The 21,908-nt window shown below is 43.6% G+C and overlaps 5 protein-coding genes across 5 annotated transcripts; 4 read left to right on the top strand and 1 right to left on the bottom strand.

Moving 5' to 3' along the window:
* The first annotated feature begins 1,756 nt into the window (after positions 1-1,756).
* On the top strand, positions 1,757-2,589 carry BCR41DRAFT_186361 (hypothetical protein). Its single transcript, XM_022019789.1, has one exon. The coding sequence runs from the start codon at positions 1,856-1,858 to the stop codon at positions 2,288-2,290; it is 435 nt and encodes a 144-aa protein (XP_021877138.1). The 5' UTR covers positions 1,757-1,855; the 3' UTR covers positions 2,291-2,589.
* On the top strand, positions 1,986-12,664 carry BCR41DRAFT_382088 (hypothetical protein). The gene is made up of 7 exons (XM_022027343.1): positions 1,986-2,587; positions 2,757-4,910; positions 5,070-7,452; positions 7,561-9,564; positions 9,657-10,284; positions 10,427-11,945; positions 12,041-12,664. Exons 1-7 carry the CDS (start codon positions 2,437-2,439, stop codon positions 12,598-12,600), a joined length of 9,399 nt encoding a protein of 3,132 aa, XP_021877137.1. The 5' UTR covers positions 1,986-2,436; the 3' UTR covers positions 12,601-12,664.
* Positions 12,665-14,571: 1,907 nt separating this feature from the next.
* Positions 14,572-15,335, bottom strand: BCR41DRAFT_425505 (C2 domain-containing protein; the record flags this gene model as incomplete). The annotated part of the gene is made up of 2 exons (XM_022030593.1): positions 15,218-15,335; positions 14,572-15,088 (listed from the first exon to the last, which is right to left on the bottom strand). The coding sequence occupies exons 1-2, from the start codon at positions 15,266-15,268 to the stop codon at positions 14,573-14,575; spliced, it is 567 nt and encodes a 188-aa protein (XP_021877136.1). The 5' UTR covers positions 15,269-15,335.
* A 971-nt stretch (positions 15,336-16,306) lies between these two features.
* On the top strand, positions 16,307-18,866 carry BCR41DRAFT_327649 (Alg9-like mannosyltransferase family-domain-containing protein). The gene is made up of 6 exons (XM_022021665.1): positions 16,307-16,789; positions 16,865-17,012; positions 17,139-17,312; positions 17,411-17,969; positions 18,071-18,240; positions 18,360-18,866. The coding sequence occupies exons 1-6, from the start codon at positions 16,334-16,336 to the stop codon at positions 18,776-18,778; spliced, it is 1,926 nt and encodes a 641-aa protein (XP_021877135.1). The 5' UTR covers positions 16,307-16,333; the 3' UTR covers positions 18,779-18,866.
* A 521-nt stretch (positions 18,867-19,387) lies between these two features.
* On the top strand, positions 19,388-21,768 carry BCR41DRAFT_361789 (Endonuclease/exonuclease/phosphatase). Its single transcript, XM_022025609.1, has one exon. It carries the CDS (start codon positions 19,540-19,542, stop codon positions 21,667-21,669), a length of 2,130 nt encoding a protein of 709 aa, XP_021877134.1. The 5' UTR covers positions 19,388-19,539; the 3' UTR covers positions 21,670-21,768.
* Positions 21,769-21,908: the final 140 nt, after the last annotated feature.

Raw genomic sequence — 21,908 nt, 5'->3', positions numbered from 1 at the left:
TTTGCTTTATGTATCTTGTTCTAACAAAGTTTGAAAACACAATTAGGTCAGCTTCATTTCATGGACATGTTTCGTTATATTCATGAGCCATGAATACATTAGCCATTCACGCATCAATCTTTACTTGCCTTAAAAAAGAACTCCTTTTTCCTTGTTTAGTCTCTTTTCATGATGCAGGATAACACTAAATGCAACTGACAGGGACAATGAGAGGCATGTATCTGATTCTCATGTATGCGAGTGTAGTAGCCTAAAATGTAGAAAATGTTCCCTCCTGACGCATAATTTGAAATTATTGTCATTATGGTTATTGAAAAGAGAAAGGTCTGCATTTTCGAATGTCCGTTGCATTTGCAAGTCAGTATCAAGGTGTGGCTGATCAAAGGTGCAATCATGTAGGCGACTCGTTTTGTCGAAATGTGCAATGGAAAAAGGTCGGATTCCCATCTTGGCTCATGATGCAGATGTGTTTAAAAAGAGCTGGAATTTGGGAGACAGAACTCGGGTTGATTTGTTTAAATATTTTGTTCGCTCACAATGTTCAACGGCGCAACTCGAACTGTTGTAGTATTTGCAGATTCATGTGCATCTAGTCCCCAAAACAAACACTTCCATTGTTTAACCAGGAGGAAAGATCAACGCGTAAGGAGTATCAGTCCAGTCTAAATCAAATTGCGTCTTTGCACTCATGTTTCTTTGCTATCGGCTCAACAGATCTCAGTCAGCTCTAATATGTAGCTGCCTGTTGATAGTTGCTCCTGTCAAAAAGCAGGAGTGATCATTGAAAGTACGCAAGGAGCAAGGAGGCGATCTTTCATGGCCACATTGCACTTCCAGATTTGTCTATTAATTATGATTCAACACCTCTGAGTATTTAGACCTCATTACTTTCTGTAAGTGCAACGTAATCTCATTCTTTCGTGTCTTCACCAATAAGATCTTTCTCCTTGCGCAAAACAAGGACTAGATGCGTATTATTTATCAACGGGCGACTGAACTTGAGAAAAAAGGGCCAGTAATGCCTCGTGCATTGGTGGGTCTGGGAAATCGCGAGTCATGGTTGCGTGCTATTTTGAAAGAAGATTCGAAAACATAAAGCTGAACAGAATGGTTGCACAAACAAATGTTTTTTTTTCAAGAAAGCTTGATCCTTGTAAAGAAAGGATCCAGGGGGAATTAAGTATAAAACATGCAAAGTGTAAGAAAGTGATTGATGACAAGAATGATAAAATGATAGAAGATGGTGATGAAATTGTCGATTCAACTGGAAATTGGAAAAAAGAGTTCCGTCTTGACAGGCTTTCATGTATTGAATGGCACAAAGCAAAAAAAAAAAAAAAAAGAGCCAAAAGGACTTCTTTTTTGAAGTTGCCTTACATTCATATCTTGTAAAGCATTCGATATCCCAATAGACAGACAGATGAACAGTGAGCTTTGCTTTTTACTCTATTTTTTTTTTTTTTTTTTTTGAGCCAAAAAGATTGACAGCCAGCCAGTTATATTTGCACAGTCCATGTAGTTTAGAAACAAGGACAAAAGAAAAGTTTTTAGGATAAAGGAAGAGGTGGATGGAAGGAACATACACATCACGATTGTTTTGTATTTTATTTGAGCAGCAGCAATAACCAATTCGGGATGTCCTATCTTGCCTGTTCCATCGGGTTAATAGATTCCTATGTTTGAATGTACCTCCCTTCAAAGTAGGATGTGAAGTAAGGAAGTAAGAGGAAGAAGGAACAGTCATTCCAAGCGTCGTTAAAAAAGATATCTGTGATTTGTTCAAATACATTTGTGGGTTGATGGTTGAAGAAAAAGGGAGACTAGAAAGAAGACAAAGGATATGTAATTCAATCTAATGAAATGTGATTTTTATTACTCTGTGTGGATGGACGTTCTTCATTCGTTCTTTCTGTCTTTCAGTTTGTCTGCTTGTTGTGCAATTTGTCTGTTGTCTTTCCTTTCTTTCCTTCACTTTCTCTTTCCTCCTTCCTTTATTCTTCTCCCTTTGCTCCCCCTTCCTCTTTTTTTTTCTCTCTCCTCTTGTGCAGTGTGTTTCATTCTTTCTCTTTCTCTTTCTCTTTCTCTCTCCCACTCCCCTCCCACTTCCACTTCCACTCTCACTCTCACTCTCACTCTCACTCTCACTCTCACTCTCACTCTCACTCTCAGTCTCATTCTCTCTTTCACTCTATTATTATCTTACACAATCTGTTTACATTTCTTACACAAACACACATTCACCCTGATTAACTTTGTCTTGCTTGTCTGTCTTGTCTTCATTGTCGATTGAGCTACTGTTGCCTTGTTGAAACCGAATGCAACAGGCTCGTGCACACCAAACCACCGTCCGTTAGTGTACCCTAAACTACACACTCGCACTCAAAGAATCGCAAAGAGAAAAAAAAAATTTCAAAGGACACAATCCTTACTTTAATCATGTCTTCTATAAAAATCTCGGACAAACTCAAGACAATGCGTTCATCGCCCTTGAACCCAAATTCTTCACATTCCATCAGTAACGATAATTCGACCATAACAGCTGCCTCATTCTCTCATTCGCCTCTACAACATGAGCTGGAACGCACAGGTAAGACTTGTCCCCTATTACCACTAATAATGGTTACAGCGCAATAACCACCATTGTTACAGAGCTGCTCGTTCGAGATAATCGCGTCGAGACTTTATTTTGATCAAAGATCACCTATAAGCTCATCATCTCATTAATCTCTTTTATTTCCATCATTATGGATATGTAGATGTGCACGATAGCCCATCATTGACATTTTCTCCTGCAACACCATCAGTGGAGACTCCGGAGGAACAACTGGGGCAGCATCAGGCACAGCCTGAAAACAGCAACAGCAACAGCAATATCAATAACAATCATGCTATTGATCTACATTCCAATACATGCGCAAAGTTACCAGAGCAGAGAGGAAGGGCAGGCGTCAGCACAGCAATCACAGGCAACCCTTCAAGGGATAGAATCCTGATGCCGAATCGCTCATCTATCACCATTGGTATCGCCAATAGCCAAGGCGTCGGTAGTAGTAGCCGTAACACAAGCAGCTCCAGCATATCGCGTCTACACTCTCTTCATCAGTCAGACTCCATCCAATCCAATAGCGGCCCTTCTCCGGCCTCATTTAATACTAGTCGAGACTCTTCACCGAAACCAGGGCGGTTCCCATCTCCACCAACAAATACAAACATTCCTACGCGTAGAAAGAGCTCTTTTGACAACCTGGGCTCTACATCTGGAACATCCTCTGCGGCATCTTCATTTGAGTCTGGAAAACTTAGAAGGCCCTCAGATCAACTGAATTCATCATATCAGTCGATGCATCCTCATCCACATCCATCAGGTCGGGGCTCCAGTCCACACAACCACCATCACTACCATCACCACCTTCATCACAGTAATAGTAGTGCAGGCCTATCCACACAGACAATAGGATCCAGCTCCTCTGGTGCAGAATCTAGCACCAGCAACACAAAGTTCAAGAGCATCCCAATTCCACAGCCACTTCTTACACGGCGTTCTAGTCGCTCCTCGCTTTCTTCAAATGATTCAGATGATTTGTCGCACCTTAACCACCACTACCGTAATTCTAGTACCACATTGCCTATTCCTGAATCTCCTCGGTCTGGCCAATACCATTCAAAGTCAAGTAATGCAAGTCGCAGACCGTCCAATTTGGCGACATCCGTATCAAATAGTCCCAATGATTGGGATCAAGGCTCGTTTCCAATGAAGCCATCGCCTGGCAACGGCAGCAGTATAAGCACATCAGGCGCAGGAACTGGAGGAACTGGGACAGGAGCTGGAGTTGGAGGCGGAAGTGGTGGAAAATATCTCGTTAGGTCGAGAAGAACATCATGGATTGACGCTGGTGGAAACTTGGAGTATGGATCCACACCATCCTCGCCCAAACCTATCGGAAGGATTGCACGGTCTCGGCGGGCATCGATTACGGACGAGCTATCGTTAGATGAGTGGTCTCCACGGAGTCAGGGATCGCCTTCGCTCAACACGTACTCGACATCGATACCCACAGCATCCTTTTCTCAGTTCATGATGCAAGAAAGGCGTTCAAGGGCTGGATCACCTAACACAGGGCAGAGTATTGCTTCACTTATGGAAGTCGCTTCTCTCAACAATCCTTTTGAGAATATGAGGAGTCCAGCTTCTAGCGATACAGCACGAGATAGAAATTCCGATAAAGATAGAGATACGCCGTCACCTTCTGTTTCACGGAGTTCATCTGTATCAGGGCGGTACCTAGTTAGATCAAGAAAAGCATCTTTTATTGATATGAATGTCGCCAACGATTATGATCAGACGCTTCCTCCGCATCTAAGCTCTACTTCCCATTCTTTACTCGGCGCAGGGATCAGGACACCATTTTTGGCGCGATCTCCAAATATATCTCCAAAGGGATCACCAAAGGGATCACCAAAAATTTTACCAATGGTACGATCATCTGCGTCGAGTCCTTTGGCAGGACCCGCGCTCTCTGGAATTGTCATTCCAGGGAGGCCCTCCCCAGCTACTTCGTTGCCAGGAGTAAAAGCAGGACACAGTCGACAGACCTCTATTACAGATGTGGATGCACATGAACGTAGATTGCGGCGGCAGGTGGGGCATCGCTTTCATTATGAATCTGGATTTCAGCCGACAGCGCGAATAGAAACATCTAAAGATGACAATGGTGATGTCGATGACCTGTCATTGGATAGTCCTAAGTCAGCTGGCGCTGTTGGCAGGAGCATACTGACTAATACTTCCAATCTTGGTCTTGACCAAATTGCTGTCCAGTTTGCGGCTAGCAAGGGCAGTGACAACAATTCGTCTGCTCCCGAGCTGCCGCATGCCAATTATTTGGATTCAATAGATTTTATCAACGCATGTAAGGATGTCATGGGGTTTAAAATATCTGTCATTCTTATTACGGAAAGATAGTGGTATCGGTTGTATGTGATGTATTTAGTCTATTATGCAAATGTATTAATTCTTGAGCTTATTTTTTGCCCGTCATTGAAAAAAAAAAAAAAAAAAAAAAAAAAAGTTAAAACTCATGGGCAGCCCAAGATACCCGATCCTAACCAGGCAAAGCCCATCAGAAGACGATCTATTGACTCTATCGACCCATCTATGCTTCATGCAGAGATCATTGCGCAAACTAGAAGGGCAAAGTTGGAGAAATGGAGGCCTGATCTGTATAAGACAATTGAAGAGTATAAAGTGGAGTCAAATTCGTCAAATACAACCCCAGCGTCAGACAAAATCGTATGGGTAGATTGGTTAGAGGAATACCAAGCACAGAAGCAGGCACGCCTCATGAGATTAAAAGATAAGACACTCTCGCCGGAATTATCACTTTCGGTTTCACCACCATCACGCTATCAAAACGACCAAGGAGATATTAACCTTATATCCAAGATATCTTCAACATCACCTGCATCATCGTCCTCATCCAAATCACTGTCCCCAACTGCGCGTCGATCGAAAGCACCTCAAGGGTTGCGGATTGATTCGAGATCAACATCTGGGGTTTCAATTGCCAGTCAAAAGAGTCAACAGTCGTTAAAAAGTGGCCTTGGTCCCAAAATTGTCAGCTGGTGGAAGTCAGTGCGCAGAAAGTCAATATCATTGGTGCTACCTCGCAAACCATCCGTGGATGCACCCGCGTTACCTAGTGATGCCGCTACAAAGTTGAAGAATAAGGAACAAGAGCCAACATTACAGTTAGAGCAGACGCAGAAGGGCCTTAATAATGCTTCTACAAGCACAGCATCACATTCTTTAAAAAAGTCATTTGCTTCTCAGTCCTTATTCGAGAAACCTGACAGTAGCTCCAGCTCCAAATCAGGGACACTAGTTCTGACAACTGCCCTTAATCCATCGGAAAATACTAGCTCAACAAAATCTACACCGACTAAATCATCTCCTCGCGAGAAACCTGGCCTATCAATCCAAGTTAACGTGTCTCCTCCTATCGTAAGACGAGGATCTGTAATGGCGCGTACATCATCTTTTTCTGCAGGGATCCATTCCAGTAACGGAGCAGATGGAAGTCCAAACCAAGCTGGCCCGGAGCGGTCCAACAAAACCATTCGTAGCATGTTGGAACAATACAAATCGGAGTGTGATGATCAGATGCGAAAAATCATTGATGGCCTCAATGAATACGTAGAGAAGGGCCTTAACTATGTGGAAGACATTGATAGCATGCCGGATTTCTCTACACAGCAATTAGACCAAACAGAAGTTGAAGAGATCGAGGGTTGGATTGAGAACAGTCAGATGGAGATGGAAGAGGAGGCTGCAAATCATCTCGGTCATGAACGAGAATTTGACAATGCAAACGAGCAAGACTTGTTTGAGGAAGACAAAACCCCTAGATCAGATTATCCGAACACATTGCAGGAGTTCGGTGAAGGTTACTTTCCTGAAATTTCTGATAATGAGTCGCCACTAAGTGAAGAGCCCAAGTCACGATCTATGCGTGATTCTGGAGATTGGTCGCCGTCACCTTCATGGCACGGAGGTAGCATCCCTTTACACCGCAAGATGACAAGAGATGGACAGCAGCGATCTCACTCTCGTGTCTCCTCTCTCTCACGCCGTCATAATTCTAGCGCCGGCTATTCACCTGTCATATCCATGAGTGCATCCCCCAGCGCTAATGTGACACTTATTTCGGAGGATTCATATCAGCCAACACCATTTATTCTGACACTGCAAGAGTTGATATCAGTTGCGCAGCTCATGCTGGATACGCCATTGAAGACAATTTTGGACAATAAAGGGGCATGTACAAACTTTGTGACGAAGTTGCAGGTGATTGGCAAAGCTTGGGACCACAACAGGAACTGGCCCTGTAGAGCATGGTACGTGAAGGCGCTCTTGGCTGTTGCTAGCCTTGCACGAGTAGTACAATGGTGGGAGGCTGAGCGCAATCATTGGATGCAGAGCGCTAACATCCCTGTCAAGCCCAAGGAGGCATCACGACCGTCTAGTATATACAACAAGCAGGAAGCGGTGAGTCAAGGACCTGACACAGCGGCAGATGTGCCAAGAGATGTTTCAGGGTCCAGCAAACAGATACAATCTGAGGACAACGTCGAAAAGACTGACGCTGCATCCTCAGAGAGTAGCCTCAAAGCTATTGGCTCAGTGGAGTATCAGCAAGGTACAACTCAGTCTATTGCTAAACATTCCATGACGGACGAACCCGAGAGTAAAGATGAGCTTGTCAGCATTGATGCCTTGGAAGAAATCCTGGAGAAGGATTCGGATGGCCAACCAAGACTTACAAAGGAGGATATTCTGCAACTGAAAAGAGAGGCGGAGAAGGGCCAGAGCAAGAATATCGTAATGGAACTTAGTTTGGACCTGGATGAGATCTTGATTCTATATCTTAGTCCGAGTTGGTCAGAACTCTTGGGGTATGTACCATATTCTACTAACCCTGAAACTTTGGGGCTGACATGGGTTAAATCTTGCGAAAACATGAACTATGACATTGATATATTATATATTAATATTATGAATAGATCGGACTGGCAGGGGCTCACAGATACACCGATCTGTACATTTTTGACAGAAGAGGAAGTGAACGTGTTCAGAGACGCAACGCAGCGCCTTCTTGAGGATGATCGATCGACTCTTGAGCTGACATTCCATATCCTGTCGGAATTTAGCCCACCCAATTCTTTCGATGACGCTAGCTCCAGTCAATCAGACCTTTTCACCTATGTGCAAAGCGTAAACCACCTTGGAGAGTCAGGTAATTTCCTTAAGATGGTTGGACGAGGCATGCTCTTTTATGACCGAACGACAGGCGAACCTATTCGTACGATGTGGGCTATCCAGCCCTACATTGGCCCTGACGAGAGCACCTTGTCTTCGTCAGGCTCAATCATGTCTACTCTTTCAGAAAATGCTGAAGATGAGGATATTGAGCAACAAGACCAGGATCAGGGGCTAGATCAAGAGCAAGTGCCAGACGATGGTGCAATTCTCCAGCAGCTCATTCCTTTGCAGGAAGTTCGATGTAATATTTGTGAGCGTATGATCATTTCGCTGTACTTTGAGAAGCACTCTAAAATTTGTACTGAGTGGCACAAGATTGAAATGGATTTGCAGCTTTGCAACGACCTCTTGCGTGAACTTATTGCCCATATCAACACTCTCAAAGAGCCTTTGACAACATATCCAACCACTCTTGAGGAGGGTTCGTCAGTAGTAGTGGGTCTGGATGCCCTCAATAGTCTACAGTCTATTTGTCGTACAGCCCTAGCAATCTCGACACCGGGGCGCGATGCAGACTCGGACGAAAAATCGCCCAAGGATCCCGCAGCGAAGGTTGCTATTCAGTCTCCTGCCTCAGAGTCGCGGATGTCAGAAGTATTCCGATGGGTGCCACCCGTCACCAGCGACATCTCGATCATGGCTGTAAGCGACAGAGTAAAAGCTGCTATTCTTACCAAGACTACATTAGTATCGACGATGAGAGAAATTGCCGAAGAGGATGAGCGAGAGCGAAGCCGCGGCTACGGCCTTGAGGAAGAGTTTGTTGCTAAATGTTCTATCGATAGTATGACAGTACCTCAGTTAGTGGAACAAGAGGCGTCGCCCGTTGACGCCTTGCCGCCGCCATCATCGACAGATCTCTCTAGAACAGCATCAGCATCCTCTGGCCTTGGTACAGAAGCCGCATCTGATTCTGCAGAGTCCTCAACAACAGTCGTAAAAATGAGCAAAATAGAGAAACAGCCCATCCACGTGCTCCCTGCGAGTGAGTCCTGTGAGACAGGTCAATTGAAAGCAACAGACCAGCCAGACCAGAGCACCCTACCTACTGATCAAGGAACCCAAAGCAGTCAAGGAAGTCAAGGAAGCTTCAGCAGTCAGAACAGTCAGAATGCCAAGAGTGATCAGAATAATCAGCAAGTCATAGGGCCGCGTAAGCATCGCCCTTCTTTTGTTGACATCCACTCTGCCTCGTCCTTCTTCCCCGAGGCGCACCTCTCGCCTCGTATGGCCGGCAGATTCCTTGCTCCTCATTCGGCTGATGGGTCACCAACAGATAACATTTCGCCCTCCGCACTGATGAAGTCACCATTGTCACCATCTTTCCCGCAGCCAACACCCTTGACTCGCCCTACACCACCAAGTATTAAGGATTTTGACTTCATCAAGCCTATTTCCAAAGGCGCATTTGGGTCTGTTTTCTTAGCAAAGAAGAGAGCTACAGGCGACTACTATGCAATCAAAGTCCTCAAAAAGTCAGATATGGTAGCCAAAAACCAGGTCACCAACGTCAAGGCCGAACGATTGATCCTGATGAACCAAACAGACTCGCCTTTTGTCGTCAAACTTTACTTCTCTTTCCAGAGCAAGGATTACCTTTACCTGGTAATGGAGTATCTCAATGGAGGGGACTGTATGGCGCTCATTAAGGCTATTGTGCGTCTACCTGAAGACTGGGCCAGAAATTATTTAGCAGAAGTTGTTCTTGGTTTGGAATATCTTCACGATGCGGGCATCGTTCATCGGTAAAGTGAAGCTTTTGGCGCAATTGAGGGATCATATGAATCTGATAATGTACTTATCAAATTTTGCTTTTATCATCTCTCCGTTCAAATAGTGATCTGAAGCCCGACAATCTCTTAATTGATCAAAATGGGCATCTCAAACTCACAGATTTTGGGCTCTCACGTGTTGGGTTTTTAGGCCGCCAAGCTCGAACCGACAGGAGATCCAAGGTACCGATGACTTCACCTTATCCGGAATCCCGCCCCATGTCACCGTACCTTTTCTCTCACGCTGTAGATTCTAGCCACGAATCGACTATACCTATGATTCCAACACCCAGGCTCGGACCATCCAATCCATCTTACTTTAACTGGAATGAACGGAGCCGACGTTCGTCAAATGCAAGCGCCACATCTTTGGAAGGCCGATCTCCTTCCATTGGTATTCCAGCTGCAGACATGCCTAAGTTACCGGCGGCAGCTGTGCTGACGTCTTCAAATGCTCAGTTCCCATTGTCGGAGAGCAGTGTCAAGTCCTCAAGCTCATATCTCTCGGGAGCGCTTAATCCTTTGAGCTCGATAACATCGCCCAAAGCCTCGCATGGCAACTCTCCATTGATCGCTCCATCTTTCTTGCTTAATGACTTGAAGGAAGAGGCGCCAGAAAAATGTGTTGGAACTCCAGATTATCTTGCTCCAGAGTGCGTTCTCGGCATGAGTCAAGATACGATGGTTGACTGGGTAATTTTTTTTTTTTTTTTTTTTTTTTTTTAAAAAAAAATATTATTATTGATCTCTTGACTTTATTCAGTCCTGGGTGGAGTGAGCAAGTAGTATACGTTATTTATTTATTTTTTTAATTCTCTTTAATGTTGACCTATAGTGGGCGTTGGGCGTCATTTGTTATGAATTCCTCTATGGATGTCCCCCATTCCATGGAGAGACTCCAGAACAGGTGTTTGAAAATATTCTTAATCACGATATTGATTGGCATGAGTCTGAATTGGAAATCTCACCCGAAGCACGGGACTTTATGGAGCGTCTATTGTGTCCTGATCCTGAAAAGCGACTCGGGTTTAATGGTGCTGATGAAGTCAAAAGCCACCCCTTCTTCAAAGGCATTAATTGGGACACGTTGCTGTCAGAGCGGCCCGCTTTTGTACCTGCACCAGCCGATATTGAAGATACAGACTATTTTGACGTTAGAGGAGCTAAAATGGGCTCGTTCAGGGATGACATCCCAGAACTGAAAGAGGTCCAGGCTCTCCTTGCTAAACGTGATAGTATAACGACTACCTCTGAAGCAGTAACACCACATCAGTTAAGTACAGCCACGGAAACAGCTTCGGCCTCGGCACCCTCCGCGCTTTCAGTTGACAGTCATCAGTTGGATAATACCATTACCCCTCGTGCACATTCACCTATCCCAATAGACGAAGAAGTCACCTCAAGCCAGCCCGATTCGTCGAAGGACGAGTCAGTAATTGAATTTGGAACGTTTGCATTCATCAATCTTCCTGCTTTAGAAAAGGCCAATAATGACGTGATCCGTAAGCTAAAAGGTGATAGTGCTCTGGGATCGAATGGTGGAAGTAGCCTGTCATCCTCTATATCCGAGTTTTCTGCTGAGACGCCTGGAACGCCTGGTTCGGGGGGAAATTTGAGCAGCAGCAGTATTACGAAGAGCAAACACCGATCTATGAATGCACTGGCAAGCACCCCACCATTACGGTTTGAGGCTAAGAATTATTTTTCATATTCACCCAAAGGCTCCCCATCATCCAATGGATCAATTAGCACAAATATCGGCCAACAACAACACCAACAGCATCAGGGAAGTGGAGGAGGAAATACGCCTCAAGAAGGTAGCGAATACCATCCACAGAGATCTGCATCTGTTCCTGTGGCGTTTGGCGAGGATTCAAGGGAGAATATCTCCCCACTGGAGCTTTCACATGCGAACCGCCGTTCATCAATGCCCCTGCGGCCGCGAACGCAAAGTGCTGGAAACACTGACATTCATCCATTTGCCATCCCCGGCACTGCTTCGCCCACATCACTCATGGGTCCAGCCAAGAATTCACCACTAGCCAGCCATACGCGTGATCGTCGCAGTGGCAGTACAAGTAGTGGATCTGGTTTGCGAGCAAGCCGACACTCTCTCAAAGCTGCAGCTACATTACGATCGACTACTAAAGGAGCGGCAGCTACCCGTAAGACAAATAGGACACGGGATTGTTTGGTAGTAGATGATAACCCAATCAGTGCCAAAATCCTGGAAACAATTTTGATGCGTCTCAACTGTCGATGCGTGATAATGCGTAATGGGGCTGAGGCGATCCGATGCGCGATGGGAAGTGTTAAATTTGATATTATTTTCATGGATATCCGCATGCCCATCAGTAAGTCTCGCACTTTCCTCTCTGTTAGATATTGTTATGTACGCTTTCAGGTCTTAAAGATATTAACTTTGTTCATTTATTTTTTTGTGAAATAGTTGATGGAGAGACGGCTACCAGAATGATCAAGTCGACACAGAACACCAATTCTCTAACACCTATTATTGCAGTGACAGCATTTCCGGATCTAGCAGCACAAATCTTTGACTATATGATGGTCAAGCCCGTAACACGCGAAGAGATCGAGAAGCGACTACAGTTCTTTTGTCCCATCCAATCAAATGTAGGTGAGACACCGACGCCTAATCGCGAAAATGCGCCTAGCCAAGGATTGAGCGGTGGAGAAGGGCCTTCGGTTTCATTGATCAAAGGCGGTCGATCTGGATCGGTGTCCTCGACTGGAACATCATTTTCTACGCGACCGAGTCAGTTAGATCGTGCAGAGCGTGCGAAGGAAAAGGAGAAAGAAGGGTTGAGGGAGCGTCAGAATAGTACAAGTCAGCTGGCAATGGTAGAGACGGCACCACAGACACAGCCTCAAGACAAGGAGTTGCCCAGTAGCCTTACACTACCCGAGGACAAGAAAGAGAAGGAACAAGAGAAAGGGAGTAAGAATACTATAGTAGAGAGTTTAAAGGTGGATCCTACGATAGCATGATCTGACAGTACCTATCTAAAGTCCTCTTCCTTGATGCGTAACAATTATTAAAGAAAAGTAACCCATTTAAACTTTACAGTCCATCTCAAACGGGAGGCATGATTCTCGCTTTCCAGTATTTACAAAGAGACAACTTTTAATCCTTCAAAAGAAAGGCCTCCAATGCAAACTTCCCTCCTCGCCTCTACACCTCCAGGTTCACTGTGCCTTGTCCTTCTCTATCTTTTACATGTCAACTCGCTATCCATCCTTTTTATCCATACAATCCAGGGTGGAGAAAAGAGCAGCACATAAAATTATACCACTCACTGCAAGCTGTCAAGTTTATATTGTAGTACACATGATCCCAGTCGCGCTTTACGCATATCTTTGTTCACATCCTCACTGAAGCCGGACGTCGATCACCGCAACAGAACCTAAAAAATACTACGAGAAATGCAAACATTTCAGGTTCAATTATGGGCATACTGTCATCGGTGACAGCTCTTCTGATGACTCTTCTGACGAGGCCAACATAAATCTCACTAATGGCCTCTCTAACGGACATGTTTCTTCTGGCGAGAGCGCCTCCACTGGCAGACCTGCTCCTGATCTCATCAACAAAGCACCTTCCAGCGGCGCTCACTCCTGCAGATATAACTTGCTTCAGAGCCGTGTTCAGTCCTCATGGAGGCAAAGCATAAGCTTATTACTGTATTTAACGAGCAGGGAATCCATCCAATCCACTCTAAGTAGCTTGACAAATGGCACAACTCAATTCTTAATTGTCCTCTGCTGTAGAAGAAATGAAGGCGAGAAGCGCAGAGTGCAAGAGCTTGTTGATCATATTTATAAAACGAACCGTATTAATACAATTGAGATGTCTACTTCAGATAAGCGAGACATCTCTATCGCTGAAATCCTGGGTTTTATAAGCATGCTATACCTTGTTCCTTAATCAGTGATAGTGCTCTTGGTCCGATAGAACAATTGGAGTTCTTCAAGTTCCGCGAAGAACTGAATATTGAAAATGTGCCACCAATCTGTCCAGTTACTCTATCACAAAGAGAAGATGAAGCGTATAACAGTTGAAATTGCGAGCATCACGACAACATTACGAAAGCAAAAAAGCTCATAGAATGATAAAATGAAATACACGCCATATCGCGGAGCCAATATAAACAATATTTTCTGCCCAGTAGCAGTACAGTATCAAGATGCAGAATACTGGACGATGTACCAGGATGATGTATGGTAAAGTAGACAAAACAGGGTCATAGCTCCGTTTTTTTTTTTTTTTTTTTTTTTTTTTTTTCAACATCAAGAATGGGACCTGTGCATCTACACATTTACCCTAAGATCTCTATATAGAAGAGCTTCATAGCCATATATTTAGAAAAGTGAGAAGCGCATTATGTTTCTCTATTTCAGTTTCAGGGCGGAATTACATTAGGCGTCATTCAATGAAGTTATGACAAGCATTCTGACACTAGCGCTTATTATCCATGGAAGGGGTGAGCAAAAAAAAAACCATTGAAAGAGAGAGGGCGTTATGGCTACGATGGCAGTGGCATAAGGAATAAAGGGTTAAAAGGAGGCCCATTAGTGAAATGAAGAGAGGCGAAAAGATAGAAGAATAGAAGTGAAGGTCTGCAGCTTTGCCCAAATCAAGAGTCCAATTAAGATCTTTTTAAGCCTACCGCTTAGTACTTAAACTTGAAATAAAGAGTATTTACAATGATGCAAAAAAGAGCCCTTTTTACCTCTACAAAAAGAGAGAAAAAATAATCCCTTCCCTCTTTCTTTCTTTCAAGCATAAAATAAAATTAAAATAAGTCTTTTTTTATTTACATTCTGATAAATGAATCCTTTAAAATGATTGACAGATGGATGGTGAGGAAATGGAGATTGGAAAGTGATGAGATATAGAACTGAATGCGAAGATGGAATGCAAACAACACAGAACTTGAGTGGGTATTTGTTGCTCGTTGTCCTACTTGTGAGATCCCAGAAAATTCGCAGCGCCTGCAAAGAGAGCTACGCCAGCGGCTGCGGTTGCAGCATCAGTGAGATCCTCTCTCTTTTGTAGGCGCTTGATCCTCTTATGGTGGCCGATGACGATCTGGGACAGACCTTGAATCTCGGGGTGGTTGAAGGAGCTAGGGGGCTGCTGACCATGTTGGAGGATATGGATAGTCAAGGAGATGCTTCCCTGCTCCTTACCTTTGGTAGTGTAAAGATTGAACCTACCACGGAGAGAGTTGGAGGACGAAGTAACCTCTTGCAAGGGAATAGCGGTGAAGCCAATGGGGGCATCAGCGAGTTTCTCCTTGTCGTGGACCTCGACGTACAAATAATGGTGCTCCGAAGGGTCATAATTGCCAAGGCGAAGAGTCTCGTTCCATTCTGCGTTTTTCCCTGCGTTTTTCTTGGTGGATGTCTTTTCGAAAGCGTTTTCGTCCGCGAAGTTCAAACTGATCTGAACATAGGGGTCGTTCTTGCCAAAGCTCTATTATATGTTCAGCACAAATGTCAAAAAAAAAAGCTATACTTGTCAATTATATGTGCAAGTTCAAAAAGACGCGCGTAAAACAGATCGTGCAGTCATGAAGCTTCTGAAAGAAAGGACGAGTAATACCTCAACATCAGCCATATCTTGCGCTGAGTGGACAGTGATTTGAACAGACATAATCGGATGTAAAGTAAAGAAGCGGGAAAAGAAAGGTAGTAGGAGTAGCGTGTTGCTTGTTGAAGAGTAGGAAAGTGTGAAGAATAAAAAGAGACAAAGAGAAAAGGAAGAGCGTTTATAAAGAAATGATGGACCATTTATAAAGAAATGAGGGGCCCAAGAATGCTGTCAATGACAGATATATCCAAGCCATTTACCAGGCTACTACCTTACAAAATTCCTGTAATTGACATCATTTAAAGCTCTGATAGAATATATTCCTTTTGCTAGCCTTCTAGTTAACGATGGGGCCAAGAATTAGTGATGACATATCAACATATTAATCAACAGGGTAATACAGAAGATTACAACAATATCGTCCTGATTTTGCCAGTGTTCAGACAATTTTGACGAAAAGGAACAATTTTATCGGTCTGTCATCTTATTTCTAGTCACTAAGATTTTTTAAAATTGAAATGTCTATCTCTGACGCCATGCAGTATTTGGGTCAAATGGAAAGGCTACGGGCATTCCGATAACACTTGGGATCCAGAAAAACACTTCACTGAGAGACAATGTATAAGCGACTACTGGACTGACTTTTATTCCGAGCCCAAGTCTTCCAGCAGCAAACCATTTAATAACATCGTGCGCGTCGTATTCACGAACGCAAACAGCGGCAATAAATATATCAATAAAAAAAAAGAACAATATAGATAATAAAAACAAATAGTTAAACAAATCAACAGAATGAAAAAAGCACAAGCTAGGATTCAGAAGCTCAAAGCCAAAAGTTTGAATAGAGAGCCAGTACAAACTAGAACTCGTAGCACCGAGGTCCAAAACAAGGTTAAAGACTACGCGCACAAATTCACTTCGAGTAGCACAGGATTTACACGTGTCATGCATGAAAATGTGTAAGTGTGTAAACATATAAATGTGTAAATGAGTAAGTGTGTAAATGTGTAACTAGTGTAGCTATCAATTAGAACAGTTTTAATTAAAATTGCTATTGTCTCTTACTCAACTCTTTTTTTTTTTTTTTTTTTTTTTTTCTTCATCTCTTTTGGAAATTCTCATTCTGAAATGACCACAAGCGAGATGGAAGAACAAGGTAATGCCACTGCTCAGCACCAACACCAACAGCATCAGCATCAGCAACAGAATGATCACAATAACAGTGCCTTGAATGGTGATATCAGCGGTCACAGTATTTTACTCAACGGAAATGGAAGCACCCTCAAAGCACGCCGCAAGACTATCAAGACCGTTCAGTTCCAAATTCATGATTCTCAAGCGTCTCCGACTCCTTCATCCTCTTCAACAGAGATAATCTACAAGTTTTCCTCTTCCTCGTCTTCTCCGTCTTTGTGGGCGACATCTTCGTTGATAGTTTTAGAGGGGATTGTGCATATTTTGGTTTTGAGTTTGGTTCTGCTTCACATTTGGATTGCACCATATACAAAAGTCGAGGAAAGTTTTAATCTCCAGGCCGTACATGACATCTTGACCTTTGGTGTTTCACCAGAGAGCGTTAAGCAGGTACAATGCATGTGCTCACAGACAAGAAAAAAATCGAGTATGAGCTGGATATTGTACTAATCTTTTACGGTTTAGTATGATCATCTTGAATTTCCAGGGGTTGTGCCGAGGACATTTGTTGGTCCCTTGCTACTGGCAGCATGCAGTTGGCCTATAATGATCCTTGCGCGTCTCTTTACTTTTGCATCAGCGGCCCCCAAGGGACTTGTGGGACAAATCATTGGTAAGAAAAACTTTTTTTTTTTTTTTTTTTTTTAGTGAGAGGAATGAGGCCTGCGGTCGTTGCTTACGTGATTTTTTTTTTTTTTTTTTTTTTTTTTTTTCGTGCTCAATTGGATGCATTCCCTAGTCCGATCAATTCTTGGTCTGTTCACTTTTCTAGGATGGTACCAAGTAAGCCGCGGAATTCAATACCAATTCGGCAAGCTGACAAGTATCTTGTTTATGATTGTGTCTGGTGTACAATTCCATTGGTTATTTTATGCTGGCAGAACATTACCCAATACATTTGCTCTTATAGTTGGTAAGTTCTTATGGCAGCAGCAATCATCCTTAACTGCAATAATAAAGAAAAGAAAAGAAAAGAATGTCCACTCACTTCATTATTATTACCGTCATTAGTCAATGTTGCGTACTCGTACTGGATGCAAGCGTCTTCTCAAAAATCACGCGTTTTCACAGAAAAATGTCTTTTCCGTATGATTGACTGCTTTGTCCTTGCTACTGTTCTATTTCGCTCTGAAATCCTTCTTCTTCTCGGCCCAATTATTTTGTTGGAGCTCATAATGGCTCGTATCCAACTCATCTCTACTATCCTTGAAGGTATGAAGGCAGGACTGGCTAGCCTTGCCATCGCTATTGTGGTCGATTCATGGTTTTGGAGGCAGTGGATGTGGGCAGAAGGTGCTGTGTTTTGGTTCAATGCCGTGCAAGGCAAATCAGTCGCTTGGGGAGTTTCTCCATGGCATACATATTTTACAAGTCTGGTACCGAAGATCTCTGGTATTGCATTGCCGTTGGCCTTGGTTGCTGTGGTCATCGAACCTCGATTTAGGCGTTACATGATCCCTGCTACTGTCTTTGTCACAGCCTATTCCATTTTGGAACACAAGGAGTGGAGGTTTGTCGTATACACTGTGCCTATTTTAAACTTAGGAGCTGCGATTACTTTATCATGGGTGTGAGTATCTTTTTTTTTTTTTTTTTTTTGGTATGCAATATCAGATGTGCTGTCTTCATAAGAAGCGTGTCCTGACGAATTTCTGATATTTCTCTGCTTAGATTGAAGCAAAAGACATTAGCATATCGTTTTCTGGTGGTGATCTTGTTTGGCATTCTTGGGCTTAGCTTCATTTCCAGCACTGTTCAGTCGCTGATTTCTAGTTTCAACTATCCCGGGGGACAAGCACTCCAGCGTCTCCATGAGCTTGAGCTTCCTCATTTTTCCGCGGGTAAGATTGATGGTCTATTCACTGATGTCTACAGGTTTAAGGCGAGCGGAGTTAACATAGCAGGTCCATCTTAACACCCTCATGTCCCTTTATTTTTTATTTTTTTGGACCAAACCAAGTAGCCATGGTGCATATTGATGGTGCTGCAGCTGAGACAGGATGTAGTCGGTTTGGTGAACTGGCCTCTTCATCTTCTCCTATCGCGCCCGAAAACCCATGGACATACTCCAAGAACGAATCCCACAAAAAGCATCAAGACTATCTACATTATACACACCTCCTGACATCTATTCCTGAATTTCACAAGCATGACTATATTGTTTTGGAGCAAATCAATGGGTTTGCTGGCTTGACACGTACCCCACTAAGCAAAATCAAGGAGACATGTCCAGCGACTTTCAAGGAGATTAGTACAAACACTGAACGCCAGGCTTTGTTATCAAAAGATAAAGTGATTAGACTTTGGAGAGAATGCAGTCCGCTGCAAATCATGACCGAAGGCAAGATCTGGATTATGAGAAGATATGGTGCCGTATAGACCTCCTGCGATTTACAACCTTTTTAATATAGTAGCTTTTGGTTCTTTTTTTCTTTAGTATACAAAGACATAATACAACTAAGCATAGACTTACGATGTCGTTTAATTTATTATTTTTCTTAATTGTTATTTTATAACAGTAAAAGTTCTATGAGCTCTAGCGTTGTTATCATTGAGCTATTTAGAAAGGCCATACTCAGGTGGAATATTAGCTCATCCTACCACGATAACTTAGTTCCTTCACATCATTGCGAAACCGTACATTTTACATCAGTATTTCTTATCAGTCATATTCTCGGCAAGCAATCGCTTTCTTCGATGCTTTACTATGATCAAAGATCCATGATTGAATATCATCAATGCATCTAGTGAGCACATCAAGGAGCATGTTGGGTGATATTGACAACGTCTTGTTTTTGTGAAAGTGTTATGAAATTTTGGTTCCTGAACGGTGTTTCTTCCTGTTTTATTGGTAGTCAATGTTATGCATGTCTGTTGGTTTTAAATATTGGGTTGTAAGGGGGCAATGCTATTGAATCCAATGCTTTTGTCCAAAGGTTTGATAAACAAAAATGTGATGAAGTAATCAGATTTTTGCCCTCTCTTCCGCGTTCAGTTGCCTTTGTCTCCAGCCCTCTTAAAACTGCTGACCTCCTTTTCATTTCGTTTCAGACTTCACATTAGTCTTCTTGATTGCACTTTTGTTGCTTGACTAACAAGATTACTCTTCTAGTTCTCATCCTGTCTAAGTTCTGACAGCCATGGTCATTATTCAGCAATCTCAGACGCCCGCTGTGCTGATTGGCACATTTAACATGGCTCAACGTCCGATTGAACAGGACCTTTCGGACTGGTTGGCCACTCACCCATCCTTGTCTACACATATCCATGAGTCTGTCCCTGGGAGCCCTTTGGTGCCACCCTCAACCGCATCTGCCGCCGAGATGCTTGCAGCAGCAGCAGCAGCAACTGCCACAGCGAGCGCCCTCTCTGCCCCGCTCATTCCTGATATCATTGCGGTAGCATTGCAAGAGTTTGCGCCCTATCCTGATGCCTTCATTCATGACACGTACCGCATCAAGTCTAAAATTGATGAATTAGCACAAACGATTCTCCGGACGCTTCACAAGACTTTTGCAGGTGGTCACCGCTTCAGTCTCATTTCACAGACTGCTCAAGTTGGAATGGCTCTCCTTATCTTCACGCGAGATGGAGCTATGACAGAATATGTTGACAGGATCTTAAACAGTTCTGTGGGCACAGGACCCTGGGGTATGGGGAATAAAGGTGCTATTGCGACTAGGTTGTCGATTAGACTTCCACTGACAACTGCGGCGGTGGCGACGACAGCCAATGGAAGTTTTGGTATTAGTCGCTCTGGGTTTGAGATTTGCTTTATCAATGCACACCTTAGTGCACATTTGGACGAAATCAAACGAAGAAACGATGATTACCTCGCAATTTGTCGGAGGATGATTTTTGTAGATGACCGAGATAACCATGTGAAGGGTCTGCTGTTTGAACATCAGGAGCGGTTATCGTCTAAAGCCTCCTCGTTTTCTTCCTCGTTTGATCAACAACGCGAGCAAGAGATAGATGATGACAACGAATCTTTCTATCAGGGTGATAATGATACTGGACCATTGCTCCCAAAGAAGAAAAAGAACTCACAATCCAATAATAACGACAGCAATCAAAAGAAGCGTTATCATGCAGAGCAAGAAAAAAAGACAAGTCTTCCACCCTGGGAAGAGTCTATTTTTTCGAGCGACTACATCTTCTGGGCAGGTGATCTCAACTATCGTCTGGACCTTGCAAAATCCGATGGTAACTTGACCAAAAGGAAGACGAAAAAGAAGCTTTCTTCGGAGGATATGCTTTCTCAGTCCACTATGCCGGATTTGACAGCTGGTGAGATCGTCCATGCAATCAAACAGGGCCACCTACGGCAGTTATACAGTCATGATCAGCTTAGTGCGCAGCGTAAAACCATGAATGTTTTCAAACATTTTCATGAAGCACCGCTGGCTTTCCCTCCAACTTACAAATTCAGGATGGGATCAAATGAATATAGCATTACAAAGCGCGTGCCTGCATGGACAGACCGAGTGCTCTGGTACGTCCATCCAAGACATGAGGGCAGCCTTGACGAGGACAAGGATGAGGAACTGGACGCATGGGATGAGCATTCCCGGGGATTAGGCTCAGGAGCGTTACCAATGGAACCTTCTAAGGGGCCAACAAGAAGACGCGAGGACAGCTCCCCAGGAACCTGGTCATCGGCCTCCTCCTCAAGCACGCTGTTCAAATCAAAATCCAGAGGCACATTCTCCAGTCTGGCGAAAAAAGGCGGAGCCAGGGCTGTAATTAGTGCGAGTCTGTTTCAACCACCATTGAATATGGAACCAACACATGATGCCGCTCCTTCGTCATCGACAATCTCTGCCAACAATAGCTCATCAGTCCATCGAATTCCATTATCGACTGCTCGGTCATCCAGTTCAATTAATGGCCTCTCATCTAGGACTAACGGACATAGCCAACAACAACAGCAACCACTCACTCAATCACCTGGATCAACACTGGTGTCGATATCTGGAGAACCATGTACTAGCCCACTATTAATTCATTACTATACATCACATCCATATTACCTATCTTCAGATCACAAACCTGTATCAGCATTGTTTACGCTTTTACCACACAACTTGGCAGCACAACTAGAGCCCAATCCATATGGCATTGACCCAGCCTGGCGTCGTAAAAAGTATATAGGAAAGAAATTGACGACAGTGGTAGGACACTTTCTGCGCTGGGGCTTCTTGGTACTTGGCTTGGGAGCGCTTGGATCGCTGATGGTGCTGGTGAGGAAACATCTACATGGATGGTAGTAACTTATTCTTAATATTCATTGTCAGTCAATGGTGAGTTCTAAACATTCAACAGACACGGCCAACAGCTTAATAATATGCACTAATTTTGAATATAATAAAATTTGTTAAAAATTTCTTATTACACAAAATGATGGTGACTCAAGCTGAGTAGGTTCTATGCTGATGCTGACTGCGAATCCATCGGGAAATATGAATCAACAGATAATAAATCCATTTCGGATATTTGTGAATTTATT

The sequence above is a fragment of the Lobosporangium transversale genome (assembly GCF_002105155.1).
Source record: "Lobosporangium transversale strain NRRL 3116 chromosome Unknown BCR41scaffold_50, whole genome shotgun sequence".
NCBI lineage: Eukaryota > Fungi > Mortierellomycota > Mortierellomycetes > Mortierellales > Mortierellaceae > Lobosporangium > Lobosporangium transversale.
Note: the sequence above shows the minus strand (reverse complement) of the source record. Positions and strands in the feature narration are given on the sequence as shown.

What these genes read in the sequence shown, in the direction of transcription:
- BCR41DRAFT_382088 (XM_022027343.1), top strand. Translation starts at nt 2,437, where the DNA reads ATGTCTTCTATAAAAATCTCGGACAAACTCAAGACAATGCGTTCATCG. An exon ending in GATGCGGGCATCGTTCATCG is followed by an intron (nt 9,565 to 9,656) that starts GTAAAGTGAAGC and finishes CCGTTCAAATAG; the next exon opens with TGATCTGAAGCCCGACAATC. An exon ending in GGATATCCGCATGCCCATCA is followed by an intron (nt 11,946 to 12,040) that starts GTAAGTCTCGCA and finishes TTTGTGAAATAG; the next exon opens with TTGATGGAGAGACGGCTACC.
- BCR41DRAFT_361789 (XM_022025609.1), top strand. Translation starts at nt 19,540, where the DNA reads ATGGTCATTATTCAGCAATCTCAGACGCCCGCTGTGCTGATTGGCACA.
- BCR41DRAFT_186361 (XM_022019789.1), top strand. Translation starts at nt 1,856, where the DNA reads ATGAAATGTGATTTTTATTACTCTGTGTGGATGGACGTTCTTCATTCG.
- BCR41DRAFT_327649 (XM_022021665.1), top strand. Translation starts at nt 16,334, where the DNA reads ATGACCACAAGCGAGATGGAAGAACAAGGTAATGCCACTGCTCAGCAC. An exon ending in ACTTGTGGGACAAATCATTG is followed by an intron (nt 17,013 to 17,138) that starts GTAAGAAAAACT and finishes TGCATTCCCTAG; the next exon opens with TCCGATCAATTCTTGGTCTG. An exon ending in GCTTCCTCATTTTTCCGCGG is followed by an intron (nt 18,241 to 18,359) that starts GTAAGATTGATG and finishes GACCAAACCAAG; the next exon opens with TAGCCATGGTGCATATTGAT.